Source organism: Triturus cristatus, chromosome 3_2 (genome assembly GCF_964204655.1).
Source record: "Triturus cristatus chromosome 3_2, aTriCri1.1, whole genome shotgun sequence".
In the NCBI taxonomy this organism is placed as follows: domain Eukaryota; kingdom Metazoa; phylum Chordata; class Amphibia; order Caudata; family Salamandridae; genus Triturus; species Triturus cristatus.
The window spans coordinates 1,119,339,059-1,119,358,420 of record NC_140584.1 but is presented as its reverse complement, the minus strand read 5'-3'; the positions used below and the strand labels follow the sequence as shown (position 1 = coordinate 1,119,358,420).

Sequence of the window (19,362 nt, the reverse complement as noted above, 5' to 3'; positions counted from 1 at the left end):
GACTCATCAGAGCTGTGTCGTAGGTGTCAGAGCAGAATGCGATGAAGGTTTGTTTAGAATGTTGGGTTCGTAGTTACACGCAGAAGAATAAAGTCATGTAGTACTAAACTCTGGCAAAATCATTAGCAGGTACCCAGCCTGGGGAGGACGCTACACATTCAAAGAACACTTTGTATTTTAATAAGATGGGGCAACAGCACTAGAAACTCCAATCTCCATAGAACAGGTACACCTTGGTCAGCAACAATGGTAGCTACCCAACTTCAAAAAAACAGGCACAGCTAGGGTAGCATCAGCACAGCCCTTTTTGATCACAGGACAAGTTTGAACTTGCCAGCAACAGTGCAAGATTTATTTCCTAAAAGGATCTGGACTGTATGGAAGTAGCAAAGCAGTGTCCCTCTCTCACAGAAGGCAATATGTGCAGTCTTCCATTTACTGCAGAACAGAGATTGAACCTCTCACACAACAACCACAGTTAAGGCTTGAGTGACATATTGGTTACAAACAGATCACCGGAGTGTGGTGTTGTTGTGAATGTATAGGAGGATGACTGAGTTAATATGGGAGTTTTGTTAACATTCTTGCTTAGGTGATATTCCAAGTCAGCTTCCTGAAAGTCATGCTGCTGTCAATTCGAGACATTGTGTTTGTGTTAATTCTTTGGAGCTCTATGTAGTGCAAAGGGAATGTCACCTAATAAGTCATTTTTATTGGGAGAAACCGCACTACAGCATAAGTATGCTCTAAATAGGTAGGCAAGTGATAACCACACCAAAAAGGTTTTGAGTGCTTGTACGCTAGACGTTGTGTAATCCTATACTCAGTGCTGTACCAGTTTAAAATGTTGAGGTGAGCCAGTGTTTGTGACACTACCAATCAGTATAAGTACTGCTTTGGTGGACTTGTCAGGTTCATTTCATCAGAAGAATTCTATAACTAAGTCTTTTAAAGACACATACTATCCTGGGCCAACTAAAAAGCACAATAGTGCTCGCCTCAAATGGTTACAAGTCCTAAAGGAACGTGGGATTAATAGGAGGGGAGTATTCATATATATATTTTTTTAGGTCTCGCCTGACCCAGCGCATGCGCTGGTCTGGCGAGACTTTTTGAGAGGGCTCCAAAAAGTGCTACCAGGCCAGCCTAGGGCTACAGTGCATGTGTGCGGGCACCGCGCTTGACCGCAATTACATTCACTTTCGCGTCCGCTTTGATGTTTGATTGCGATCACTTTCCGGGCGCGCGGCCGCTTCATTTATTCTTTCTTCACCAACTGCACATGGTCTGTGTAGTAGGATTTTAGTTAGGAAAACCATTAGTTGTCTCTAAATACTCAAAAAGCTACGACTCTGGATGTGAAACTCTTTTTACATTGAATTTTACCACCGCTTCTGAACACCAGGAATGCTCACCTCTGCTTATAAATGTCGAAGTTCTGCATACTTTGAGGAAGTTGTGTAGCCGACACTTCCACAACTTCACTTTGAAACTGTTCACCCTTTGTGAAAAGTTTCGAAGCCATGCATGAAAAGCTTGCCATTTTATATGATCATTCTTGCACATCAAGGTTTTGAAAATCTAGCCCAGAAAATTCTGATGCCAGACCTAAGCAAGAAACCTAGCGGAGGAAGAAACGCCATTAAACGTGTATGAAAATGCTGATCTTACTACTCACACAAGCTTTAGTAAAACTAACTATATACTCTGTCTGGGTTCATGGGTGTGCGGTTATTTGGTTGTAGCATTGCCTCCCCACAGAATGCGTCATCTCGCTCGACTGGGCAAATGCTGACATGTTCTGCACAAAAACCGATTGTAACCCTTCAGAAACGGGTTTTCGTCAGAAAACATTACCCAGTGTCATTCCACAGGCCATACGTTTTTTGTGTGGGTTTATTATTAAATCATCAAGCTCAGAGATGATGCAGCGCCCGCCTCTCTGAATTTCCTGGTGATAAAATTAACCAGTCGAGCATTTCAGTAGCAACAAGTGTGGCCAGTGGTTTGAGTGACATCATATCCTGGAGTGTACCATTCGACCACAAACGGTGAGGTGCAAGAGCAGTATGAGGTGTTGAGTCACAGCAGCATTTAATCAAAGAATAAAGGCTAACGAAGTTCATTTAGTTTTTCCTCAGTTTCATTTGTTCATGGCCTCTGCAAAAGTAGTAATATAAAAGCAGTTTCCATAAAAGCAATGAAAAAACATTATTAAAAAATGCACATTAATATTCAATGAATACTACCAAAAATGTTAAAATATAATAACAAATTCATGGTAACTGCGACTTCAGAGACAGAAAAGTAATTTAAAAACACTGGGCGTAAAAAAAAAAAAACCACACACATTTGAAAGCTTCACAGGCGACCAAAGTGTGCTTCCAGTTCTGGATGCCATTATTACGTATATAATACATACTTCCATTTATTCTCTCTAGCTGTATGCAAGAAGACACACCCTTATCATACCCCAAAAGCTCTATACTTCATGTATCTGTATGTTGAAAAGTCCTGATGGACGTCTATAGAACCCGTTCTTACACCACAAGGTAGGCTGACTTGTCCAGTCAAAAGCAGTGGTAAAATCCCCAAAAGCTGTGTAAACAGGCTGCTCCACCAAGATCTGGAGCACTTATCAAGCTCTGAGTGTACTATTGCAACATTATTGAAGACTGAGTTGGCAACACATATATGCATAGCACGTACGTTAGGCTGATAGTGCTTTTAAACTGAGAGGTTATAATGGTAAATATTTGTTTATTGATGGTATCCACTAATTGAGTGGAGGCAATTTTCAGTATATACATTTTAGCGTAGATAGTTAAACTCATCTCAAATTAATCTCTGATGTCTTAAGTCCTGTATCGCCTAATCACTTTTATTAATACTGAAGAAAGATTCCAATTGCCTGAATTTGAAGAATGATAGTGGACATCCTCAGCCGTTCCATATTCTAGCTCAAAGATCGTGGCATCCAGATATTTAGGTCTCGCTGAGTCATTTTTCAAAGTGCTGCTGGCTGGCCTAGCGCTTGCGTTCACACGAGCGTGCACGCGCGCATCCGCCAGCTTTCAGCCCCGCACACCACTCGCCAGCCTACTTTGGCCATCGGACACAATTAGAATTCAGCAGCCGGATACACATATTGATCGGTAGATTACTGCAGCGCAACGCGACCGAGTTCAGCACCATGATGGAAGATTGTAAGAAAGAGCGTTGAGGCAAGCATGAAAAGTGAATACAAGGAACCAAAGATGACTTCTGCAGTTAGAATATTTATTAAGTTATTGACGCAATCAACACTACTCTAAGATCTTCTCATATGCTCGTTTTGAGGCGGAAAAGGCCACAACAGGCTGTGTTACGTTGCAAACACTAATTGCAATTAATTCAGTGAAGTGTGTATCACCAATGTCCACATTCTGAAGTAGTTCCAACAGAGAAAGAGGCCTCCAAGAATCCAGCGGAGCAGCATCACAAAGATATGCGGAAGAACAAGCCAAACCTGATACTAGGCATGTGCATACAAGCAATTTTATTGCCTACACTATCCCACAAGAACTTTGCAAAATTAATTAGGGCCCACAATTAATTGATGCATTGCCAGGCCTCCAATGGTCATGTAAATGCTGGGTGCGTTCTCTGTTCCTTATTTAGGTCCATACATATAGGTCTCGCCTAGCTGGGATCTATGGACATTGTAAATGTTATTTTCTTTAACCATGTTGTATAGAAGCACGCCTGTTCCGCAGCATGGCTGAAAGTGGAATTAAACAAGCATTGGCATAGCCAATAGGTCTTGCATTTGGGACCTTATATGTGTTTACCCATGCAACAGTTGCTGTTGTTGCACCAAGGATATTCTGCTGCACAACTAAATACTTCTAAGGTCCCAAAAGCAAGACCTATTGGCTATGTCAATGCTTGTTTTTGTAGAGTTTTTTATAGCGCGAACTAGACCCGATACATCGGGTATCAGAGCGCTTTACATGAGCACCAGTTTTGTTACAGAAGGACACATTCATTTTTGTTAGGCACGGGGAGATTAAGTGATTTGCCCAGAATCACAGGATGTTGTGCGTCGTTGCCGAGGCTCGAGCCTGGTTCCCCAGCTCCGAGGTCGACCGCTCTAGCCGCAAGGCTACATCCTCTCCCCAAAGATGAAAATTATGTGCCAAAAAACCTGATTCAGGTGGGAAACTCACAATTTTTGAAGCCAGAAATGGCTTTATTTTTTGCTGTCTCCCGCCTGAAACTGCCTCTGCTTCAAGAGAAGTCAATAGGTAAAATACATTCCCACCCATTTTTTCAAAATCTCCCACTTTCCGGTTTTAAAACGTTGGCATGTATGGAATATGCCATCTAGAGCAAGGGTCTATGACCTTTACAGTATTAAGAGCTACTTATGTTCAATGTAAATTATCTGAAGCTACTAATAATATGAATCCCAGACACACAAGAAAAGATTATATTAGTGGCCACCGTATGCAAGATTACCAGCAGTGATCACCTTGATGCAGGAGCAGTCATAATGTAAACAAGTATTTGGAATGCAGTAGGTCTCGCATTAGTGAGAGTTTATGCTATTGGCATTGTAAATGACAATGCCTTTTATTTAGGTTTTAAAAACCAAAACATAAAAGCCATTGTCATTTACAATGTAAATAGCTCAAACTTGCTTAAATGTAAGACCTATTTCCTTGCAGATGCTTATTTAATATCACTGCTGCTAACAGGGGAGCTGGGGTTGCTGCAGGAAGAAGTAAGGATACCAGGTTGGGGTGTGCGTGAAATATTAAGAAATCTCGGCCACTTAAGTGAGACTCATGTTGGGGGACTTGACAGTTCCCTAGTGCCTCTGCTTCGGACTGAAAGAGTCGGCATCGCCTCACAAACGACTAATTGAAACTGTAATGGGATATATAGGTTTTGAAAATGATTCACGCAATGGCCGCTAAGTGGCGATAGCAGATAAGATAGCAGTCCCCTCTATTGTTCCCATGAAACACACTCTTATAATCAGTGGTCGAAGTGGGGGAAAAAAAGTAGGGAAACTGTGGACGGAGAATCAGAGGGCGGGATAAACCTGAGGATTGGATCAGTGGCCGGAGTTAGAGGTGTGGCCAGGATTGGCAAAACATCCCAATCTTTAGTATTTGTTTGACATTTCACTGACCAGTTACAGCTTATTATGTAATGTAATTCAACCAATTGATACACATGATTATTTAACGATTAATATGAGTTATTGACATAAAAATAAATTCACAAAGTGGGATATGTTTCTAATCCCAGAATGTCCCAAATATGCTTAAAAGTGGAAGCACAAGCCATTTGTTTCCGAACCATGGATTTACTGTCGTCAGCAATATACACAGAGACAATCAATTTTACGTCTGTAAATCACTGTATGGGAAATGTTACATAAGACAAAGGACTAATAGGTGTAGGAGTCTCATGACAACCGTATTTAGTAGGCAGTATAGTTTAATAGTGATTGATCATAAAGCTCTAGTTTATACCTTGCAGTTTGTATGCAGCTCCAAGATGAAAGTTAATAGCTCACTGTTCTTTGTTAGGATTTTAACTTATAAACAGCAAGTAGAAAAAAAAGGATCTCACTGACAAAAACAATAACCCACTGACCTATTTACAATATGTGCACTTTGTGATGGGCATGGTACATGTTCTTAGCAGCAGGCACATTAACCCTATCTTTCCATGAGTCATACCTTCCACTAGACAAAACTCCGATCTCGCTCTAGGAAGACGTTTATTCACCGGAGTTATCATGACATTTTTATTATTGCAGAAAATGGCTGTAGGCCAGGAAGGAGGCAGCAAGTGCTTTTAAATCCATAATATACAACGCCCCCACTCAAAGTCAGCACCCGTTGCGGTCACACCGGTCGCAATGTCCTAGAGCCAGCTCTGCTCAGGGGTCCTGTGACCTCAGTGACAGAGTCACTGTTGCTCTAGGGTCTGCTACTTCATAGGCCTGCCTGCAAGACTGGAGGTGAACTTCAGCATAGATTGTGGTGGGCAAGCCTTCAAGGTGAACCCACACTTGCCACTGCTAGGGTCCACCTGCTGTTGTTAAGACACCAGGGCTTTTCAGGAATTGCGGGGCCTTCTAAGGTGTAGCATGGGAATGTGCTCCCTCAGGAGAATGGTCTGGGGGACTTGTCATAAAGGCTGAACCTGGTTCCCCAGTTCTAAATTCGGCAGCTCTGCCCCCAGTGCTACATCCGCTCCCTCACTGAACACCATACCGCCCCACTGAGAGAAATTCACACTGCCTTCAACTACAATCCAATTTGACCTGCTATAAACAACTGGATGCGACTCAATTCAAATTACGCACTAGGCAAGAGCAATATGCTGCCTAAAGGAAAAAGTAACAACATCCTGGAAAAAGCAAACACTCATAGGGAATGAAAGATTAAATAAAGCATGTGAAATGTAAGCAGAAACAACATGGTGAACTTAACGCTTTTACACTCACTATTCAGAAATCCGTGAGTGCTTCTGCCTGAAAACTACAGGGCCCAGAAAGGACCCATTTCAATGTCCACTGCTTATATGCTTACAAAACGTAAGCAGTATGGTTTAAAAAGCCCACATTTGTGAACACAAAGCCGCCCTACACATTTTGGGGCATATCAGCAAGGCGGGGCAATAAAATTATCGCCGCTTTAGCGTCCGTTTTCAGACGAAAAACAGCGATAATTTTATCGCCCTATCAGCATGGACACGCTAACGCGTGATCCATGTCTTAGCGCCTGTTTACTGAACGCCCAGCTTTGCATCTCTAATGAGATGCAAAGTGGGCGTTCCTTCCCGAAATAACTGGAGAAATGTTGCTAACCGACATTTCTCCAATTATCAAGGGAATCGCTAACAAGCATAGCGATAAGAAAAGTAACGCTAACCACGGTTATCGCTACTTTCCTTACGCCTGCTTGAATCCTGACTTAGCCATGTAATCCAATGGGAGGTGGATTACATGGCTAAGACCACCCTGCCCTATCAGCAAGGTATTGCCGGTCACAATGCCATTATCGCTGGATTTTCAGCGATAATCACAGTATTTTCCAGCTAACGCTTGCATTTCTATCGCTTTGGAGATAGCACGCTATCTCCGCGATAGAAAGCAGCGATAGCCAGCGATAATTATCCTAGCGCTAAGTGCGCTTAGCGATAATTATCGCCGGCCCTTGCTGATATGCCCCTTTGTTTTCCAATCCACCCATCAACCAGGTATAGCAGTACCTCCAGGTTTGGCGCACTTCCCCACCGGGGAAAAACAGCGCTTCACTGGCAAACTCAGTAAAGTGACGCTAATGTTTTTGGGGTTTGAATAAAACCGATCTGGACACTTTAAGAACACAAACTGTGAAACCTGTTGCAGTTCCAATACCGGCAGCACAGCCATTAATTCCATGAGTCCAATCAATCAAATCCTAATATTCTTATTTTTCTTAACTTTTCCATTAATCCTTTGCTTTTTACTGCCATTTTTGTGTCTTCAATTCATTTTACTCATTTCAATGGACAATCGTTTACTCAAACACAGGAGGTCAGATGGTGTTAGAATGTCACGTTTTATTAACTAACCCAATGCATTTCGGGAATCAATCCCTTCTTCGGGGGTATCTACAATACAAAGAATTTATAAAATTAACATCATTGTTGGACTTCAACTACACTTGCAATAATACACTTCTTTCATTTTATATATATAATACGTATGTCAATAATGCATGCTTATTTAATCACCAGACTTGTTTAGGCCACATCAGTTACACAAAAGCACGGAGTCACATCAGTTGTTTACTTCAAAACGCAAAAAAATCTGTAAGCCCATCATCCTTAACACCTCCGATCTACCAACCTTCGTCTTAATCCCCCTGCTTGAACAGAAAATGTTTAAAATGCCCCGTGTAATTCTGCCTTGCCCCGCTTACCGTGACACACGTGGTGAATCCTTCTAGGTAAGTAAGCTACATGGCTTATCTTGCTCCCAGCTTAGTTTTACAAAAAGCGTATTCCACATCATAGAGTTGCGAAGAGTGCGGAAACCCATCTCTTATATCCTTGAAGCAAAGGCAACTCTTGTTTCCTGGCTAGTATTTATATTATCCTCAACGAAGCATTGGCTCCAGGTGCTCAACCTCATTACAAATATCGCGAGAGTTCCCAGCTGCTCAGCGGCATACCTACAATTGTTTGAACCCTCCCTCTCCCATTAGCAACTACATTGCCCACAATCCCCTTCGATACCTTCACGTATTCACAGTGCTATACCTGAATATTGAGCAACACATCACTTCAACATCAAAATTACATTCACGCTGCAACTGTAATCGCCAAAACAAATTAAGGAAAGTAATATTATTTAAAAAACGATTAAAAAATTAAAAGTCCAACGTAATGTTTCAAAGATGCTTTGTAGTCGTTCACTAAACGTGACAAAAGCACTCCTGTGTCTGTCATCTCTGTTTTAATCCATTGTCCTTAGTTCCAAGAATCATTCACTTCATTGTAATTCTATCAATTTATTCATGGGTGCAAACTCGCAGTGAGGACGGTAATTTGATACAGCAAAACGATGAGTAGCGAGATGAGTAGCGAGATGCACACCGCTACATCTCGCTACTCATCGTTTCACTTTAAGAACACTCCATCTTGCTTTATTTAGTTATAGATTTTTCATATTTTGAACCTTTTATTTCCGTGGCTGCACTTTGGAACAGAAAAATGGCAAAACGGCATTTCCAGCAAAAGTGGTTTTCTTTCTTGCATCCATTTCACAGGGGAACAAATGAACGACAGGAAGAAAGAGAGGGCAAGAACCATTTCTTGAGTCACGTTTTCGGTAAGTGAGGAGGAGTTAGACAGAGAGAGGGAATAAGAGTAAGAAAGGGGGGGGCAGCTGCCAGCAGTAGAGCAGAAGCGGACACGTTCCTTGTCTTGTCTGGGCAGGAAGCAAGAGACGGAGACCATTTCCTTCTCTGCTCCTCGCCCGTCCCCGATCAGCCACAAATGCCGAGCCTTCTCTGCAGGCCTTAGATGTTTCTTATGTCCAGGGACGCATGTTCAAAATAAAAAAGTAGGGGAACGGAATCTATAGAATTAAAGCAGTAGGGGCACGCCGTGCCCTGCCGTTCCCGCCCACTGCTTGTAATCAATTAGAAAATTATCCGTGTTGTGTATTCATAATGTGAAATTGTGGGATTTAGATTATATTTTTGTATTTATTTTCTTTTTAGTGAGCAGGATATACAATAAAAAAAAAAACCTCTCAAATGCAGAAGACATTGCGAGAGAAATTAGATAAAACATTGATGAACGTTGGAAAACAATACATCTAATGCAGCAGATACTACAGACAATTCCCAAGTTCATCTATTAAAGTTTAAACGACTCTGGGTTTCTAGATTTGATGTCAATACATAACACAGATATAGCTCCTAATAACAATATTGCTTTATCAGAATAAACCTGGGGCCTACAGTGCATCAGTACTACTAGTGCACAATCAAGCCATTCGTGTTATAAATGATCGACAGCGGCCCCATTGTCCCTGGCTGTTAGAAAGTGAAAGCAAGCACGGCATGCTGAATGTTGCAGGAAAGCATGTTGTGCTTGCAGTAGGAGAAACTATCTAGAGAAAATAGTGCTTAGAGACTAAAGAAGACTCACCGTGTAACAACCGAAGTGAAAGGGCCAGTTCTCATGAGAGGTTATGAATGAAAACAAGGCGGTACTAAGGAGGGGCTAACAAACCTAATAACGAATTAGAGGCCAGAATTTACGAAGGACAATGTCACAAACTAATTACAAATATGGGTGGAGAGTGGGCAGGGCTTCAAGTACATACTCCAATACAGCATGGCTCGCAGAGAAGTGCATGTGCTGCCCAGGCTCGACCTATAAAGGCTTTTTAAATCTTGTATGCCTCTACAAGGGTAATGCATACAAGCCACAACTGCAGTGCTCTTGGCACCGTCACCAAGGTGCTATTAGTCATAAATCTACCAATGCTGGGTAATTTATCATTCAGATATCAGTTTTAAAGATAATCTGGAACGTAAGGGTTTTGAAAAACACACATTTTCATCTAGAATACTCACTTTACAATAGTTCAACCAAGCAAAAGCTTCTAGATTAGTTGGCTGGGCACAGGAGAGCTACTCACACTGGTTGGAGAAGCATTCGCTACAGTCTCAAACGCTTTATTGCATGGACTGCGCATGCTGCTGCCTGGGTAGGTAACCCTATTCCCATACCACCGATGCGGGTTCATGCTAGGCAAGCCCCTTTACCGCCCCACAGGTTGTCTCGTCTGTGTCTGATGCTCACCTGCAGGTGCTGGTGATTCGGGATCTGTGTCTGGCAGATCCACGAGCAGCAGCTCCGAGTCGCTGAAGTCGGAGAAGCCTCCTTCGCTCTCCTCAGTCTCGGCCAGCTCCTTCGTGTCCGCCATCGCACGAGCCCGCTGTCAGGACGAACAAGGATCGGTTTGGTCCATAGCGGTACCTCCCGGGACCTGGTAAAAGAATAACAACCGGGGCATGGATAAATGGGAGCTATTTTGTTTCCTGTATTTACTTTCTCCCAAAGCCACGCCCTCCCACCTAAGCCACACACACCGCCCCATGGTAAGTGCTGAGGACCGCACGCCCTTGCGTGTGACACGCCTTCCAGCGAACAACTAGAGTGCTGCACTCTGTAGTAAGCGCGTGCGAAGAAGTGCATGCTGTTGGAGGGGAAAGGAGCAAGTCAGTGTTTTTATTTTGCTAATGCAAACTTAATTTCTGAGAGAGAACGGGTCGTCTCCGAAGTTCCGACCTTTGCAAACGTGTAAGAGATTTGTATTATCTTTAGCCTGCCGTTGTTCATCTTGAACGCTGGGTGCTATTCATTTGTATTACGTAATTCTCTTGCTGCCCCTTCAGTTGTTGTAGGTTCACTCACCATCGGGTTTTAAGCCAACAGCAATTTTGGCTTCTATGACTTGCATTTCTAAATTATGGGTATGACCTCTTCCAGCATGAACAGGGAGGCTGAACTGATGCAGCGCGACTAAAACAAACCCTTTATAAACGTCACCCAACCCAGGAAAACTCACACTCCACTTATTCATCGGTGGGGCCCATAACACAGAAAACGCACATTCTCTCAGTTTTCCGGATAAGTGACAAGCTGGCGAGGTGCAAGACAACACGGGGTACCTTATTACTAATATTTTTCTAAATATCTATATATATTATATTAATTTAATTCTATAGTTTTCCAGTTTAAACATCAAGGTACTCCGTTATTATTGGGTTGATGGACCAACTAGTAGGAATCAGTTGAAAGCGATTAAGTCCAGCTCAATCCCAATTAAACCTTTAACCTTTATAGATCATAACTTTTAATTTTAATTACCACAGACTCAGTTTGAGTTAGCATGAAATTTTATCTAGATTCTTTGAATAAATTGAATAAGTAAAATTTATTAGACAATTTAAAATCATTAATTTTATAAGGGTTTCAAGTAAAGATTCAAAAGAAACAGAAAAGTACTCATTACTCTTGGCCTTAGGGCGATGATGAGAATGGTTCACCAGAACATGAACCGCAGATCACAGGATAGGTTCCCAAACTGACTGACTGTCCCTCTAACCTACTTGGACGCATTCCCTCCCAGGATTGAATCCCGCGACGGTCTCGTACCTTTCTCCCATCATAGTTCAAAGTTCAGAATCTGTCAAAGTCTTTTCAGAATCAGGGAGATAAATTGTCTCAACCAACTGCGTGTCGTGTTGAATAGAAAAAGCAAGTGCCACAACGTCATCATAGGCACCACATTGTATACCCTTTACATAACTTGCTATACCCAGAATTGAAACTTTTTAGGGGCTGTAATTAATTTCCATTGGTCCATTGGAGGGGTGGTGATGGTCACCTCCTTCTCCTCCTTGCCTAAACCAGTTCCGTAAATTACATATTCATGTATCCTTGTGACTTCTCATGTTCCACCATTTGTAACAACTGTTATTATTAATGAATGCTGCAGTCCAAATTCTTCCATACGTTCCCATGTTCTTGTTTAAAATTCTTGGCATCCACTCTTGTCCTAGGCCAGTATGACCTTGACATCTCTCACTCCAGGCAGAGGCTACACTCGTGACTGTAACTTCCATTCTGCTCATGCGCAGGGACCATTTTGATCACACGTGATTATATTTCTCAGCGAGGCGAAGCTGGCCGGAATGGAACTAATGGGAAAACAACATAGCAGAAATTAGACATAGAAAATAAGCTCTTCTGTTTACCACCCACCGTTCTAATGACCCATGTTAGGTGTTTCCTAGCGTGAGCAACATTTAAAGCCATTTTACTTACCATCTGCATTCTTTGCCACAATATTTAACTACACAAGAAATACATACAATTTTACTTCTATTTTCTAAACGAAGCACAAAGCTATGTTAGTTTAAGTTCACATCTGTAAGTAAATTAGATTTTGCATATGCCAGTTAGTTTACCCGCGTATAGTGTCTAAATAAAGGTGCATTGATTGATTAGTACATTCATTCAAACAATTAGTAAAATTAAGGTTATGAGGTCACTGACTTTGAAGGGGATACAACATTTTTGTTTTGTATTTTTCCCTGCTCCATCAATTCCCCCCTTTGGTGATTTTTAATATCACAACAAAAACATCTCTACCAATTTATCAGAAGTCATGTTTCTTGTCCTTTTTATTTTGTTAGTTCAAACAATTGTATTCTTCGCATTCTGTCTTTTAGTTTTGTTGTACATTTTCTCTTTAAATTTTTCTAGTTCTATTTCTCCCATTTCTCGTTCTCTTTGTTTATTTTTCTCATTTTGTCTTTTTACCCTATTTTCTCTTTTTCTAATACATACACTAATTGCTAATTTCAATATTAATGTCTTTAATATATCTATTGTTACTGGTATTAATATTTTCCCAACTAATTAACTACCTACTTCTGTGAACCATTTATTTACTAAGGAAAATCTCTTACCAAGTTTCTCCCAACCACCATCAACCTCCAGTGGGGTAATTTCTTTATGCAATTCAGTAATATTCTTGATATACTTTTGTATATTCTGACTTTTATCAGCAATATAAGTGCAACGATGTTGTACTTCAAGCATTCCACAGACTCCTCCCTCTTTTGCTAAAATAATATCAAGGGCAAGTCGATTTTGCATCGCCATAGCTCTCATGGCAACCATCTTGGTATTTACCACCAAGAACCCTCCAGCAGTATTCGTTGATAAACGATCTACTATTGTTGACAATTTCTGAATCTTGTATGCATTAAAAGATACACCCACTGCTGGCATCAATGCTCCAAAAATGTCACCTATTATCTCAGAAAAACTTTCCCTTCTTCTACGTGTTAGTGGTTTACCTATTTCATGAGTTCCTCTAATTCCCCTATCTACATGAAATATCTTTGGAAAGACCAGCCCTAGATAGCATGTTACGTACCAATGGTCCGGCAACCTATAATAAGCTTTGTTTCCACAGATAAAATAGATCCCTGGAAATACTGGATCTTTACTGCCTTTGAATCCTCATCCCCCTATAATTCTGTATGTATCTCGACATTCACTAGCACCCACAAAATAGTTATCATACATAGTGTTATCTCTACGAATACATAATTTCCCTTGTTCAGGCAAATCCAATCCTATTGCTACATTAGTATCACTATTATCATAACTTCCTTCCTCAAAACCCCAAGGTGGTGTTTTCATCTTTTCTCCTGCCACTTTTCTTTGAAACTTAACCCTTCTATCCTCTACCATGTCTAAAAATACCCTTTCTTCATTTCTCAATTTACACGTAAGGTTATGTCTAAATGCATATATTCTGTTAGTTCTTTTGTTTCTAAGAAAAAGTCTCCAAATACTTTACCAGGCTTCACCTTACTTAGTTCAGAAACTACAGAAACTTTAGCAAAAACAGCATCCATATCAGTATAGTAATTTTCTAATTTGCCTGTCTTATAAAATAAACTATCTAACACACTGTAAGTTATTCCATACGTCAAAGGAAGGTGATGAAACGTTACACCCTCTGTCACAGACGCAGGTAACTTCATACAGACATAACAATCCCTAGCATCCATTGTTTCTACATATTCATATAAAAGTTTTGTAAAAACATTCTTAGAAAAATCATTTATTGACCTGTCTCTATGTGTCTCAGTATTATCTATTAGTGTTGCAGTAACCTTTGCATTATGTGCCTTATCATTATTTGTTTTATTGTTCATTCCAGATGTATTTTCTGCAGTTAATCTAAGTGGGATGACTATCGCTAAAATGAACCAAATAAGCATCAGTAAACCTGTACAGTAAAAACGCATTCTACACCATCTGTGTAGTAAACTACACCTAGATCTTCTATTTTCAATTTCTGCCATGATAAACTATAATCTAAGATATGTACAGAAAAATGTATCTCTCCACACTCAGAAAGTATATGGCCTTTGAACCAATTGACCGTGGAGCACTGTATGGTCCTTTCAAAACTTTTTCAAGTTCATCAGTTTGTCCTTATTCCTGGTTTCTTCAGTCTCTTCAGGCTGGGCACATTTCACTTACACCCTCCTGTTGACAATTTTCTTTCGAGTTCTCTTGACTGCTATCTACCTCTTCAATGTCAGGTAGTGCTATGTAAGTCCATTCAGGTGATTTATATTTCAAATTGGGTCTCTACTTTTTTCGGTCTATGTAATTGTCCTTTATCCAAATTTATTTGATTCCTTTGACTTATTACATTCACTTGTTCTTCCTGTTCTTTGTTCAGATTTATTATCTTGTATCTCAGTCTTTTATATTTGTTGGGCCAATTATCTCCTTTTCGTGGCCTTCTTAGTCCAGCCTCTGTTTCCTCTTGTTCCACTTTCCAAGCTCTTTCTGGGTCCTCTCCTTTGTCTTAGTTCTTCTTCACGTTCTTCTGATTCTGTTTCAGACCTTACTTCGTTCTCCTTAATTTTGAACTTTATGATCTCCAATTCACCATCTGAATTTTGATTTCTGTTAAAGGGATTTCCTCAAAACATGTACTTGTCTGTTCGACATCACTGTGAATTATTTCTGTATCTCCTGTTTCAATATCAATTGTCTGTTTTTCAATGTCCTCAGTTTGGTTTTCACCAGATTCAGATTGTTCTGTTTCAGATTTCAAACTGGTATCCGATATCTCCAGATGTCGACTTACAGGTCGATCTTCAGGATCTGGAACTCTGATTGTTTCAGTTTCTGTCTCAGATGCCGAACTGGTGTCTGATATTTCCAGATGTCGGCTCACAGGTCGATCTCCAGGATCTGGGACTTTGATCGTATGACTGGCATGAACCCAATTTTTCACACCTGCAAAATTTACTGCTGTGTTAGTCATTAGGATAACTTGTCGTGGTCTGTCCCAGTGAGGAACCAGGCAATTTGTTCTTCGGTGGACTTTTATGCGGACCTAGTCTCCCGGACTCAGATCATGAGCTGGGTGTCTTTCAAGTGTGATCGCATCCAGTCCAACCTGATGAAACACAGAATGCACTACATCAGCCAGTCCTTTGCAATAGTCCAGAATAAGATCATCAGTTATAGTCAGCAGTTTGTTGACAGGTACGAATGCTTGTCTCATTACTCGTCCCAATATTATTTCATGCGGACTCAAACCAGTTTTTCTGTCTGTCACGCTTCTCATGCTCATAAACACAAGAGGTAGGGCATCTGGCCATTTGAGTCCTGTGGTGAGACACATTTTCCCTAGCCTATTCTTGATTGTGCCATTTACTTGCTCAACCACCCCAGAAGCCTCTGGTCTGTAGGCACAATGCAGCTTTTGTTGAATGTCTAGTGCTTCACATATTTGCTGGATGACCTCATTTTGAAAATGGCTTCCTCTATCTGTTTCCATCGTGACTGGAAAACCGTATCTAGGAATGAATTCTCTCAGCAGGAGTTTAGCTACAGTAACTCCATCATTCCTTCTTGTCGGATACGCCTCCACCCAACGAGAGAACAAACAGACAATTACCAAGACATATCTCAATCTGTTACTTGGGGGCATCTCGATGAAATCTAGTTGCATTCTGGTGAAAGGACCTCCCTCTCGTCCTATTGTTGCCAGACTCACTACTGTTTTCTTTCCTGGATTCAATTGTTGACATATAAGACATCTTTGATAAAGGCTTTCAGCTATAACCCTACATTTTGGGTTGTACCAAATCTGTTTAAAGAGTATGATCATTGTATCTCTACCTATGTGTGCCTGTCCATGGTACATCCGTGCCATGTTAGAGATCATTATATCAGGCATAACTGGTCTTTCATCTCTGTAAACCCAAACTCCATCTTCTTCTCTTTGTCTGCAGCCTGATTTTATCCATATCTCCTTTTCCTCATCACCTGCTTCTTCCTGCAATTGTCTCACTTCTTCCCACATTTCAACTGTGTTAGTAAACATCAAAGGACATGAAATTTGTTCTTTTTCCCTTCTACGATTCATTGCGGTTGTATGTCTGGCACAATATTGAGCTATCTCGTCAGAAAACCTATTGCCTTCTGTAATGTAGTCATCACCATTCTTATGTGCAGCACACTTCACAACTGCAATCCGTTTAGGCAGCTGTATCACCTCAAGCAACAATTTCACAAATTCACCATTTCTAATTGGAGATCCCGAAGAAGTCATGAATCCCCTCTGGGACCACATCTGTCCGAAATCATGCATCACTCCAAAGCCATACTGGCTATCCGTGATTACAGTGATTCGGAAATGTCTTCCCAGTTAACAAGCTCAAATCAGAGCAATCAGCACGGCAACTTGGGCTGAACGTATTCCTCTCAGACAAGATGCTTTCATAATGTCTGCCACCGTACATACAGCATATGTGGCACTCAAAATTCCTTCTTTTGTTCTCAAGCATGATCCATCCACAAACATCACATAATCTGATTCTTCCAGAGGTTAATCTTTAATTTCCGGGCGAGGCTTTGTAAAGAATTCAAGTACAAAATCACCTTCTCATATCTGGTTAGACGAATTGGGTTTTTGTCTGGTCAAAAGGATTTCAACTGAATGTGGGTCATACACCTTTAACGGATATCCCATCACAATACCTTCACTCTGTTCCAAACTCACACACGTGGCTGCTACTGCTTTTAGACATCCAGGCAATGCCTTTGCTACTGGGTCTAAAACAGCTGAAAAGTATGCTATGGGCTGTCTCATTCTTCCATGCCTTTGTATTAGTACTGAAAGTGCACATCCATCTCTTTCACTACAGTACAACTCAAATTCTTTCTCATAATCAGGCATTCCCAACGCTGGAGCTTCACACAACCTATTTCTCAGTTGCTCAAAGGCTTCCATCTCTTGCTCATTCAACACAATTGGATCTTTTACATCACTCTTTGTCAACCGCTGTAAAGGCTTGGCAACCAATGAAAATCCATTTATCCACTGTCGACAGTAACTAACCATGCCAAGAAACATTCTCAACTCTCTCTGTGTCATTGGGGCTCTCATTCCTTTCATAATCCTGATTCTTTCTGTTGTTACTTTTCTCATTCCTTTTTCAATCTTCTGACCTAAATACTGCACTTCTTGTTGACAGCACTGCAATTTGGATGGAGACACTTTATGTCCTCCTTCTGCCAAATGATTCAACAGTGCAATGGTGTCAGTAATACATGCCTCTTTGATCTTTGATGCCACCAACAGGTCATCAATATATTGGACCATAACAGATTTCGCTGGCATTCTCAAACTTTCTAATGATTTCTTCAAAAGCTGATTAAAAATGGAAGGACTTTCAGTATACCCTTGAGGAATTCGGCACCATGCCAAAATACACTCACCAAACCGGAAGGCAAAAACTGGTTGGCTATCGGGGTGCAATGGAATTGAAAATAATGCATGGCACAAACCAATGATGGTGTACCATTCTGCATCATGTGGAATTTGATTCAGTAATACAGCAGGGTTTGGTACAATTGGACAACAAGGAACAACAATTTTATTCACTTTTCGCAGGTCTTGCACTATCCTATAGGTTCCTTTAGGCTTTTTCAATCCCATTATAGGTGAATTACATGGGCTACTCATTATTTCTCTCAAAATCCCTTGTTCAATCATTTTATCAATTACTGGTGTTTTTCCTTCAATAATTTCTGGCGTTAACTTGTACTGTGGAGTATTCGGGTAAATTGCTTCTTCCTTTACAGTAATTTTTACAGGATCAACTCCTTTCATTAGACCTATGTCTTCACCCGTAAAATCCCATACATCAGTCTTCACGGTTTCTTTCAGTTCAGTAGGGAATTTCTCTGCATCAAACACAGGAAATGTATCACAATTCTCTGGTTCAAGTGCTGCCATAGTCACCTTATACTGAACATCGTCCTCTGATGTATGAAATGCAATACCATCTGGGGTACAATAGATGGCACAGTTCATTTTACAAAGGATATCGCGTCCAAGTAAATTTACAGGACTGCAATCGCACACTACAAAACGGTGCATGTATTTGAAGGGAACAATTTCCACCTCCCCTGGTTTAGTAAGATCAGCTTTAATTTGTCTATTGGAGACACCTACAACTTAGATGAAATTATCTGAGAGAGGAAGGTTTGGAATTTCAACTGATCTTACAGTAGAACGGGTAGCGCCAGTGTCCACAAGGAAAGTATCATTTACACCATTTACCTTTGCTTCCACGAACGGACCTGACTGATCTACCTTTAAAGTTGCACCAAGCACGCACTCCTCTTCCTCTCCGAGGCACCGTCATAAACTGTCATCCGATTCATTTCCATCCGGTCTTAGCCAATGCTGTGGAACAGCAGCTGCGCGCGTCAATCTTGTTACCTGCTCTCCACCGTAGAATCCTGTCTCTGCACTGTATCTCTGAAGATTTACACTCTTTGGGAGAGGTGGCTGCAGCACCTGACTCTGTAGAGTAACTACCTGTTGCTGTGGTGGTTGTTGATAACCCACCTTATTCTGCAACTGTTGATTTAATGATTTATTTTCGGTATTAACTTTTGGAGGTAATTTACACTCGTTTCTCCAATGCCCTAATTTTCCACAATAATCACATGGCGATTTCTTTTTTAGCTCCTTCTATGTTCATCTGATCTTTTCCTTTACCAATGTTAGGTTTCATTTTTGTCTGCCCTGCGTCATTAATCTGGTTTAATATTTGAGCTTCTTGCTGTTCTGCCACCTTCACCTGCACCCACATTGCTTTTTCTTTGAGCTTACGTTGTCTGGCTTCTATGTCATCACTACAATATTTTGCATACCTTAACACCTCA

The 19,362-nt window shown here is 40.9% G+C and overlaps 1 protein-coding gene across 1 annotated transcript in view; it reads right to left on the bottom strand.

Annotated features, from left to right (window-relative positions):
• Positions 1-10,644, bottom strand: part of EXO5 (exonuclease 5) — a 124,232-nt gene extending 113,588 nt beyond the window's left edge. Inside the window, exon 1 of the mRNA XM_085649911.1 lies at positions 10,369-10,644. Within this exon, the coding sequence (XP_085506037.1) occupies positions 10,369-10,492 (124 nt within the window). The 5' untranslated portion in view covers positions 10,493-10,644. The remainder of the gene's footprint in view (positions 1-10,368) is intronic.
• Between the last annotated feature and the right edge of the window lie 8,718 nt (positions 10,645-19,362).